This window comes from Physeter macrocephalus, chromosome 2, assembly GCF_002837175.3.
Source record: "Physeter macrocephalus isolate SW-GA chromosome 2, ASM283717v5, whole genome shotgun sequence".
Lineage (NCBI taxonomy): Eukaryota > Metazoa > Chordata > Mammalia > Artiodactyla > Physeteridae > Physeter > Physeter macrocephalus.
This window is the reverse complement of record NC_041215.1, coordinates 64,515,072-64,525,608: the sequence shown is the minus strand read 5'-3', so window position 1 is coordinate 64,525,608 and position 10,537 is coordinate 64,515,072. Positions and strand designations below refer to the sequence as shown.

Below are 10,537 nucleotides of genomic sequence, written 5' to 3'. Positions count from 1 at the left end.
TTTTTTTTTGCGGTACGCGGGCCTCTCACTGTTGTGGCCTCTCCCGTTGCAGAGCACAGGCTCCGGACACGCAGGCCCAACGGCCATGACTCACGGGCTTAGCCGCTCTGCGACATGTGGGATCTTCCCGGATCGGGGCACAAACCCGTGTCCCCTGCATCGGCAGGCGGACTCTCAACCACTACGCCACCAGGGAAGCCCCTTAGACTTACTTTTAAAGTCAACCTTAATATGTGCCTTCCTCAGGCCTTAGTTTCCTTTGTGTATTGTTTATTTGACACTCTACATTTGTGTTTTCCTCCAGTCTAGAAGCAGGAAATTTGTTGAATTAACAAAATTCCTTTTTAATCTGTAGAGTTAATGATTTATTATTTCATTCATTGGTCATAATTTTTAAAATATTGTTATAGGCAAGATAGAATAAATATTTTTAAAATATTATGTCTCATTGTTAAACTTCTTCAAATTATGCCTGGAACTCATGGCAAGACCAAATAAAGGATTGAAAGAACCCATTGTGTTATAATTTAGAACTTTTTCTATAGGAGACATTTGATTTGGCTAATGTATTTTTTAAAAAGTCTTTATTTAGTGTAATCATTATCATTCGCTAACAGCTTAAACAGTTTGAGGTCCCTCAAACTCCATGATTGCTTAAGGTGTTGTGACATTTTTATTTCTTCCAGAAACTTCCAATTAAGTGATGAAGACCACTGGTTTTACCAGGCTCTTGTGGATCAGTATCCTAGGGATCTCAGTGGCAGAAGGACTCTGTATCTGGACATGTTACAAAGACATTTTCCTCATAAATCGAGGCATGATTTGGTGAGTGCTGGACCCTCTATGCTGGCAAGTTCAATTGTTTTAGTGGTTGATAATTATTGAGCAAAATATATATATACTTTAAATGGTGCTCTAAAATGATTTTTTTTTGTACACTCTAGAAAATAATAGGGTTATAGTTTGAAAGTCTACCATTTTTCAGGTCAGTGTGGTACATAAAAAGGTGGGAGATCCCTCTGGCCACATTCACTCTTCTGTGGCTTACTTGCCACAGAGAGCTTCACCATGGTCCCCTGGGTTGCTCTGCTAGTGTTGACCTCCAGGTGTCTGTACATTCACCTGCCCATCTCAGAGGTTCTGCCATCTCTGAGTCTTGCCTGAAAGTGGGGTGCCTGCTCCTGCATTCACACAGCCTACCACACCTCAGTCCTTCTAGTCATGGGGAAGCCAACACTTGCCTTGCGAGCTGGTGCCTACCTACACCATCACCACCACAACTCCACTTGATCCCCCTAGACGGGTCTAAACACAAATGTCCCAAATTCATAACTCAGAGTCCTGGCTGAAATTTCCCTGTGAAGTTATGGTTAAATTCTTTAGTGGACAAGATCACATAGACAAAGAAACAGAAGTTACCATGTCACCAGTGAATTTCATAGTAACTCACTTTAAAACATATATGTAAACAAACATGCATAGACTCTTACCTTTTTTTAAAAAATAAATTTATTTATTTATTTATTTTTGGCTACACTGGGTCTTCGTTGCTACGCACAGGCTTTTTTCCAGCTGCGTCAAGCTGGGGCTACTCTTCGTTGTGGCGCATGGGTTTGTCATTGCAGTGGCCTCTCTTGTTGCGGAGCATGGGCTCTAGGCACGCAGGCTTCAGTAGTTGTGGCACGTGGGCTCACTAGTTGTGGCTCGTGGGCTCCAGAGTGCAGGCTCAGCAGTTGTGGCACATGGGCTCAGCTGCTCCACAGCATGTGGAATCTTCCTGGACCAGGGCTCGAACCCGTGTCGCCTGCATTGGCAGGCAGATTCCCAACACTGCGCCACCAGGGAAGTGACTCTTACCTTTTAAATAGGCCATGCTATAAAATATTATCACATACTCTGCGTTTTTGTAATTGTTTTAAATCAAGCAAGTAACAATACTAACGTGTGTAGAATTTATCCTATGTCAGTCATGTGTAAACTCCTGTAATGCACATAACAGTGGATGAGAGAAGTACTATAGTTATCCTTACTTTTCAGGTGAAGAAACTGAGGCAAAGGCCACACAATTAGTTTGACCAACCTCTCTTATCCTTTCCTACCCACCAACCCCCACTCAATTATTTGTTTTAATTCTGACCTTTATTTTATAGCAAATTCTTGTGTAAAAAACATGTTATATAATAATTCATTCTGGATTTTACAAAACTCTTAATTTACTAAATTAGATCTTTCTTTTTATTCCCTATAGATTCTGTTTGCTTCTGTGACCAGCTGTCATTTTTAACTGTGTAGAGTTTTATATTTGCCTACTATTAATATGATAAAGATTTTTACATTTACTTCTTACATTGGGATAATTAGTATGCATTTCTGCCTGGTGTATACTTCCTTTCTTAATGTTTGCCAAGTTTTAAGCATATTCTTGGCTTAGGGGAATAAAGCTAAGAAGTTTACCAAACAGATTTTAGGAGCTGATATTTGGTTTAGGTGAAGCCATAGCCCGTTTCATTATGTACTTAATTAACCATACCTAAGTTATTTTTTTAGGTAGGACCAAGCTTATGCTGCTTGCTAGCTTCTTTTCTCACATCACGTAGGGGTTAAGTAATGTATCAAATTCAGAGATATGGTCTATACTGGCAAAATAAAGAATTATTTAGATCACTGACTCTCAATTGCAGGAGACACACCTTTATATAAGGAGTGTTTCAGAATCAACTACAGAGATTTTTTGAACTACTCAGGCTATCTCCTGTCCTGTTCTTTCCCTCAAGACTCAAATCTCCCAGGGCTGGGATTCACTGGCAGCAGAAACTATTGGTACCTATGTAAGAATATCATGTCCCTCAAGAGTGTGGGATGGGAAGGGCTACTGTCATTGCTATAAATACATCAAGTTTAGATGTCTGAACATCTGATTGTTTCAGTAATCAAGGGCAAACTGAGTTTTCAGCATTATTGGCAATTTTTAATGTTTATTAGCATATGTCTAACTGAAGCACCTGGAGTCATTGTTAATACAGCAAAGCTGATTTAAAGATGGAGTATTTTTGAAATTATATGTGGGGGAAATCATATTTTCTGCTCATAGATTCATTGCTATATAGGGGTAGAAGTTGTTTTAGGGCTGTCTGGCCTGACTCCATCCTGTACAAAACTTAAAAACATTTAATGACTGGTCCTCAGTCACCATTTAGCCATGGGCTCAGAACTCTGGGACTGGTACTTGGTCCTGGTTGTTGTATTTACTATTAAGATGTTTGTCCGGGCTTCCCTGGTGGCTCAGTGGTTGAGAGTCCGCCTGCCGATGCAGGGGACACGGGTTCGTGCCCTGGTCCGGGAAGATCCCACGTGCCGCGGAGCGGCTAGGCCCGTGAGCGAGCCATGGCCACTGAGCCTGCACGTCTGCAGCCTGTGCTCCGCAACGGGAGAGGCCACAACAGTGAGAGGCCCGCGTACCGCAAAAAAAAAAAAAAAAAAAGATGTTTGTCCCTCATTTGTCCCTCATTTTTCAAAATCATTGGTTATAATTCATTTTATTCACTTTTGTAACAATGACATAAAGCGTAGGCTTGGTTTCATAAGCGTTTACCACCTGTTATCTTTTCAGGTTGAACATGAAAAATATTGTGACCAATATCACTTTGCTAAGGAGCAGCGAAGGATCCTGATATCAAGTTGGAGTAAGAATAGGAGAGACTTTATACAGAAGGCTGTGCTGACAGTGGCCGAGGCCTGTGCAACTCATAGAATGGAAAACATGTTGGTTAAGGACAGGAAAAAGCAACAGGAAGTGTGTGCTGATCTGAAAGCCAAGGTGAGACGCTTTGCAGAAGGTGCTTCAGTATTTGCCTGGGTATTCACTTAAGAATTCACTTTTCCCTTTTGTTCAATTCCAACCTAAAGTCCCATTTCTCTAAAAAACCTGTTTTGAATACAGTTGTTAGTTCGAACCATATGAAATTGAAATTCTTTTAGATCAAAAATTGTGAACAATCCACAATTTTGTACAGTTCAATCAGAAGTTACTATAACAGGAGGTGAGTATTGAATTTTTGATTGAGGATGTCCAATACCGACCACAAATGCTGTACGTCAGAGTGAGGTGCTGGATGAAAATGCAGAATGTAATTATAAAGTAAATGTCTGATGCTGCTTCAGACTCATGGACCTCTCATTCACATTAAAGATTTTTTTTAAAAAGGGGTCAAATTATGAAGAGGAGGGAGGATTTGTGAAGAGATACATTGAGGAGAGCTTGATGGGCTGTGTGTGAGCACTGAGCAGAGTGAGAGGGGGAGCAGACAGGGTTTTCCTCCTGCTCAGACCCAGCGAGGGGCCTCCAGGATGGCTTGGAGAGTTGAGTGGGTAACCCCTGTAGTTGGAGGCTTGAGCACTGGTGTCTGACGCTCACAGGGAAATATAGAGGAACTACGTTAGTGGCAGAACTGAAAACAAGAGTGGCTGCTGTGTCTGGTCACGGGTGCATGAGTCCTGGAGGCCCCATGTGAATATGGCCTCTCTAGGAGCATTGGAAGGGCCACCAAACATGAATTGTATCATGCCTTAAACTTATGAGTAAGGAAAATAATGATTCGGGGTGGTGCCAAATCCTTACTGCTAATGTGAGGTGAATTTTTGAGCGGGTAAATGTTGCCCCTAAGGTGACCTGCTTACTTTGCAGGATGCCTTGGAGTTGTGATTTGGAAATCCCCCTTATACTGAAAGAGTAGAATGGTCTGAACCATACAGACTGGAGAAGCTGAGACAGGACCTGGGAGCTAACTAATTCCCCGAGCAGGGGACTGGTCGGACCTCACAAAATTGCCAACAATATTATTACCCATGAAACTGTTGAACCTGGAGTTGGTGACCTTAGCCAGCTCTCTGAAACTTAGTAGTTCTGTAATTGCAGTATAATGCCAACTGCTTGTTTGTGGTTGAGAAATAAAGATACATGCAGCACACGCACACACACAGTTGTATTGAGGTATAGCATACATACAGTGCCCAAATCTTAATTTACTGATAAATGACATGGTAAGATGATGATGGTGCAACAAGAAATTATATTCTCTTGATAGAAAAAATAAGCTGGTAGATGTTATATTATAGCAGTTAATAGCATATAGAAACAAATGTCACTATTTTAAAACATTAGAGGAAAAATGCTTGCTCTGCATTTTTTTTTTTAATATTTATTTATTTGGTTGTGCCAGGTCTTAGTTGCGGCAGGTGGGCTCCTTAGTTGCGGCATGCATGTGGGATCTAGTTCCCTGATCAGGGATTGAATCCGGGCCCCCTGCATTGGGAGCGCAGAGTCTTAACCACTGCACCACCAGGGAAGTCCCTGCATTTTTTTTTTTTTTTTTTTTTTTTTTGCGGTACGCGGGCCTCTCGAGGCCCAGCGGCCATGGCTCCCTCACGGGCCTAGCCGCTCTGCGGCATGTGGGATCTTCCTGGACCGGGGCACGAACCCGTGTTCCCTGCATCGGCAGGCGGACTCTCAACCACTGCGCCACCAGGGAAGCCCAGTCCCTGCATTTTTTTAAACAAAAATATATTTCTTTTGACATTGCATAAGCTTAGGACCTAAAAGCAATAGAAGCTGCATCAAGCCCTATCTGCCATGGGCTACAGAGCTAATGTGTGTTTCTTTTCCATCTGTGACTGATTAGGAACACTGAGTGACTCTAAAAAAAAAAGGTGGGGGGTGGTCAGGGGCCACGACAAGTCCTTATATACTCCTAGTCTGTTTATACTCATTTTGCACACATTATCATTAGTCCTTAAACTATGCTGTAGGTGATATTTTATTTTTATTGTATTACCTTGAGGTAAACATACATGCAGTAGAGCACACAGAACCTAAGTGTGCTATTGAATAAAGTTTTACAAATATGTGCTGCCCATAGAAATACCATCAGGGTCAAGGTATAGAACCGCTCAGAAGGCTCTCTCATGCCTTTTCTCAGTATATACTGGCCCCATCCATGACCACTATTCTGAATTCATCACCATAGTTTAGTTTTGCTTATTGGTGAATTTCATATGAATCGAATCATACAGTATATACTCTTTTATACTTCTTTCACTCATCATATCTGTGAGTTTCATCCTTGTTGCATGTTGCAATTATTTGTTATTCTTTATAGCTGGGTAGTACTTCCTACATATATGTATACATGTACCACAATTTATTTGTATGTTCTCCTATTGATGGGAATTTGAGTTGCTTTCAGGTTTTTGCTGTTATGATAATGGTGCTATGAACATTCTTGAACATGTCTTATGGTGGACATAGGCCCTCATATCACTTGGATAAGTACCTAGGAGTGGAATCGCTGCATCATAAGGCTCATGGGTGTTTCACTTTAGTAAATACTGCCAAATAGTTTTCCAAAGTGGTTATATAAATTTGCAGCCACTTTCAGTTGCTCCACATCCTCACCAACATTGATGTTGCCAATCTTTCATTTCAGCTAATCTGTTGAATGTGTAGTGGCACCTCATTATGATTTTCATTTGCATTTAGAATAAAGATATTGAGCAGCTTTTCTTATGCATATTGGCCATTTGAATATTCTCTTTTGTGAAATGGCCACTTAGGTCCTTTGCCCATTTTTCTATTCCATCGTCTGCCTTTTTTTCTTACTCATTTGTATGTTCTTTATATATTCTGTATGCAGGTTCTATTTTTTTCTCCCAATCTGTAACTTGTCTCTTCACACTCTTAACATTGTTTTTTCATAAACAAACCTTTTTAATTTTAATGAAATTCTGTTTTTTTAAATGTCTTTGAGGTGTAAGTTATATACTGTACACATCACCCTTTTTAGTGTACAGTTCTGAGTTTTGACAAATGCCTGACATGTAACCTCCCCTGCAGTCTGGATGTAGAACTGTTCCATCACTGTCAGCCATCCTTCATGCCTCTTTGTAGTCAACACCTCACCCACCTTCAGCCTTTGGCAACTACTGATCTCTGTCCCTATAGTTTGCCTATTCTAGAATGTCATATAAATGTAACCATTATAGTATGCACTCTTGAGTCTGGCTTTTTTCGCTTAGCAGAATGCCTTTGAAATCCATCCGCATTATTGTGTATGTCAATAGTTTGGTCGTTTTTATTGCTGTGTAGTATTCCATGATATGGGTTTATCACAGTTATCCATTCACCAGTTGTCTTCAGTTTTTGGCAATTAGTGGTACTTTGCTTATGGTGGGAGTAGGCTTCAGGCTTTCCCTGTGAACCTGAGCCCCAGAGAGAGACTTGCTCCTCTTGCACCTTCCGCTGCAGTAGGTTCTTACTAGCCACTTGCTAGCCTGGCTGGGGAAAAGGCATTCTGCTTTCTTGGTTCAGCCTCAGTCTCGGGCAGGACCTATGTCCCTGGGTCTTGAGGCCAGGACCTACTCAGTAGCTGTGCCCTCCTCCCCAGGGCAGATGAACTCCAAACTCGCCTTGGGTCTTGCTTGTTCCTGTGAGGGAGAGAGCTTGCTGCTTCTTCCCCAGGAGAGAAGGATTTCTTTGTTCCCTTTCCCCAGCTGTAAAGGGTCTACACTTGCGCCCTGGTGGGTTTGCTGCTCTGCATCCCTCCCCACCCACAGCGCCTTTTGTTCAGTAGGGTTTTGTTCCTCTCTCGCTGATTTGCACACCCATAGGGGACTTCCTCTCCTCACCTACCCTGACCTCCATCTTTCTTAGGAGCATTCTGTGAGGTTTGTAGAGAAAAGCCCGTGAAGGAGTGTAAATTCCCCTTATGTCTGTAGCTTCCATGGATTCTATACAGAAGCTAACACTCTGCCACAGCAGCAAATTGTTAAAGTGTAACTGGAATCATCACAGAGTTTTACCTGCAATCTTCTTATCCCTTCTAGGATGGCCTTGTCTTTCCCAGGGGCTCTGCCTCAGGTAAGCCAGTTCTCACATTGCCTCTCTTCCTGAAGACATCTACCTTTCTTTAAATCTCAGGCTAGTTTATTGCTCCATGACCTCTTCTCCGATGGGTTCAAGAAAAGTTTTGATGTTGTAGGCTATTCAGCTTTTTCTTGTGGTTAAAGTCGGAGCAACATTTTCCTGCTTTCTGGAAGGTCCTAATGAAATACTATTTATCAATCTTTTATGTGCTCTATTTAAGAAATCATTGGCTAGTGGCATGGGGTCATCTTCAAAGGTCTGAGATTTTTCTGCCCAACAAAGCTCCTGCCAGAGGTTTGGGCTCCACCCAAAACAGTGAGGTGGAACAGCAATAAATGGGAACCTGAAGGTGGAAGAGAATTAGCTAAAGGAAAATGTGTATGGGGAATTTTCCAGGAACAGTCCAGAAAAGAAAACTGATAGGAGGGCAAGAGTCAGCATTAAGCACCTGCTGGGTTTACTGGGGACAGTGTCAGTCACCAGTCCAATGAGAACTCTGCTTCTCCCCTTTACCTCTCCTCCCCTTTTCCCTCCCACTCCTGGACTCTGATGGTCTAAGCATGTAGGGAATGAAAGGAAATGTTATATTCTGAATAAAGAGGGAAGAGTTGCTTAATCTCTTAGAACTAGACAATTTAATTTTGAATCAAGACTGTATTTTATGACTTAAAGTGACTGTGGGACCCTCTGTAACCCAAGAGTGAGCCATGGGTTCTGCTTAGTTTTCATCTAGTGACAGGAGAAACATCTGAATGGGGGACAGAAATAAGGCAGTGTTTTGATTATTTCCCATACATCATGCTGCCCAACATACCAGGTGTATTCTGTGGAGAGCCCCCAACATCTCAGGCATTCGAATAGATGCTTTATAGGCATTTTCTGATATTACCTTCAATGACAAATCCAAGTTAAGATGTGTAAGGGGTGCTGTAGAGCACTCACCCATGAAATCAGGGGCTGGGGTCAGTGGAGGCTACATAATATGGAGTCTCCTCAGAGACACATGGTCACAATATGGTGAACAACTATCTCTGAACTTTTGGAGTTGCAGCCTCCAAAGAGTAAATGTGGGCAGAGAGTGGAGAAATTGGAACATAAAGTAAATTGTGGTAAAATGGATTCTATTTTCCAGAGAAACAGTGTTATCGTTGGAGTTTGTGTTCCTGATCAAGGACTGAGACTCAGTAAATTATAGCTCGGATCAAAAATATATCATAAAAGAAAAGGGGTAACTCTATCAATTCGGTAGTAATTAAAAATATTAAATTATGCTCATTTTTTTTTAACCTGGAAAGAAGCTTGGAGATTTATCCCTAGTCTTCATTTTACAAGTCTGAAGGGTGAAGTCCTGAAAGATAAAGTGACCTGCCTTAAGGTTAACCCCAGCTCATTTGATTTGAAATTCCATTTTATCACTGCCCTACACAGCTTTGCATACAAGAATCTTACAAAATAATAGAAGACATTTATTATACTGTGGGCCCCAATGTTCTATAAAATAGACTCAGAGAATGTGAAAAATATTACTTCATTGTATCATAAATTTGACCTTTCTAAAACCAACATGCTAGCTATAATAAACATTAGTTAAACATTTAACCATAATTTTGTTCTTAGTGTTGGAATTTAAAGGGCTTGTGGGGGATGATTTAGACGATTTGTGTCTTTAAGAAAAGAGTTAAAGGAATTTTGAAATAATGAGTTCTCTGTCTCTGTTTTATTTTGGTTTTCCATCAGTAACTGCTGCTGTAGCAAATAGAGGCTTTTAGGCCTTTCACAAGAGAGCTGAGATGAAAGTGGGAAAGTAGAGCTCTCATTCTCCTGCTCCCACAAAACCTGCTCTTTGTTGCCCTAAATTTTCCTAGACTACCAGCCCCAGACCATCCTGGCACTAACCTAGGCCACTCTGTTAGTTGTGCACTTGATTCCTTAACATCCTCGTCTGTCTACAGAATGGCTGCGGAGCCTCATTCCCAGATCTGTCTCACAGTTGACTTTCTCTGTGTCCATACTGGGTGGCCAAGTACTACTAAGGAAAAGTCATCTTATCCGGACTCTCAATGAAATGTCCACATGGGAATCCTTAGTCTTGTCCTTTGTTCACCAGTTCTTCCTATTCCCCTTATCACTGTTTCAAAGGATCACCGGTCCTTACAAGACTCTTACCTAACACCATACACCCTCCCCACCAGACTCCCAGGAGACAACCCACTTCCTACTTTATCAATAAAATGAAGTCATGGAGGTATGAAATTGACCCTTAATTCCTGCCTCGCCCGCCCCGTGTCTGTCTCCTGCTAGTCCCCTGCTTTCCTCCCGACGCAGGATGTGATGTCTTCTACACAGTCACATCCAGTCCTTCCCTCTGATGTTTGGGACTCTGACCCATCTAACCACTTTAGAAATTGGGTTCGGGCTTCCCCGGTGGCGCAGTGGTTGAGAGTCCGCCTGCCGATGCAGGGCACACGGGTTCATGCCCAGGTCCGGGAAGATCCCACATGCCGCGGAGTGGCTGGGCCCATGAGCCATGGCCGATGAGCATGCGCGTCCGGAGCTTGTGCTCCGCAACAGGAGAGGCCACAACAGTGAGAGGCCCGCATACCAAAAAAAAAAAAAAAA

General features: G+C 42.1%; 1 protein-coding gene and 1 non-coding gene across 2 annotated transcripts in view; both read left to right on the top strand.

The window, feature by feature from the left end:
- The window catches only part of CCDC148 (coiled-coil domain containing 148), a 310,928-nt gene that overhangs the window by 143,845 nt on the left and 156,546 nt on the right, over positions 1-10,537 (top strand). The window contains exons 9-10 of the mRNA XM_024122369.2: positions 687-825; positions 3,611-3,817. Coding sequence (XP_023978137.1) covers positions 687-825; positions 3,611-3,817 — 346 coding nt within the window. The remainder of the gene's footprint in view (positions 1-686; positions 826-3,610; positions 3,818-10,537) is intronic.
- On the top strand, positions 4,562-4,714 carry LOC112064569 (U12 minor spliceosomal RNA). Its single transcript, XR_002891533.1, has one exon. It is a non-coding gene; the product is annotated as a U12 minor spliceosomal RNA (small nuclear RNA).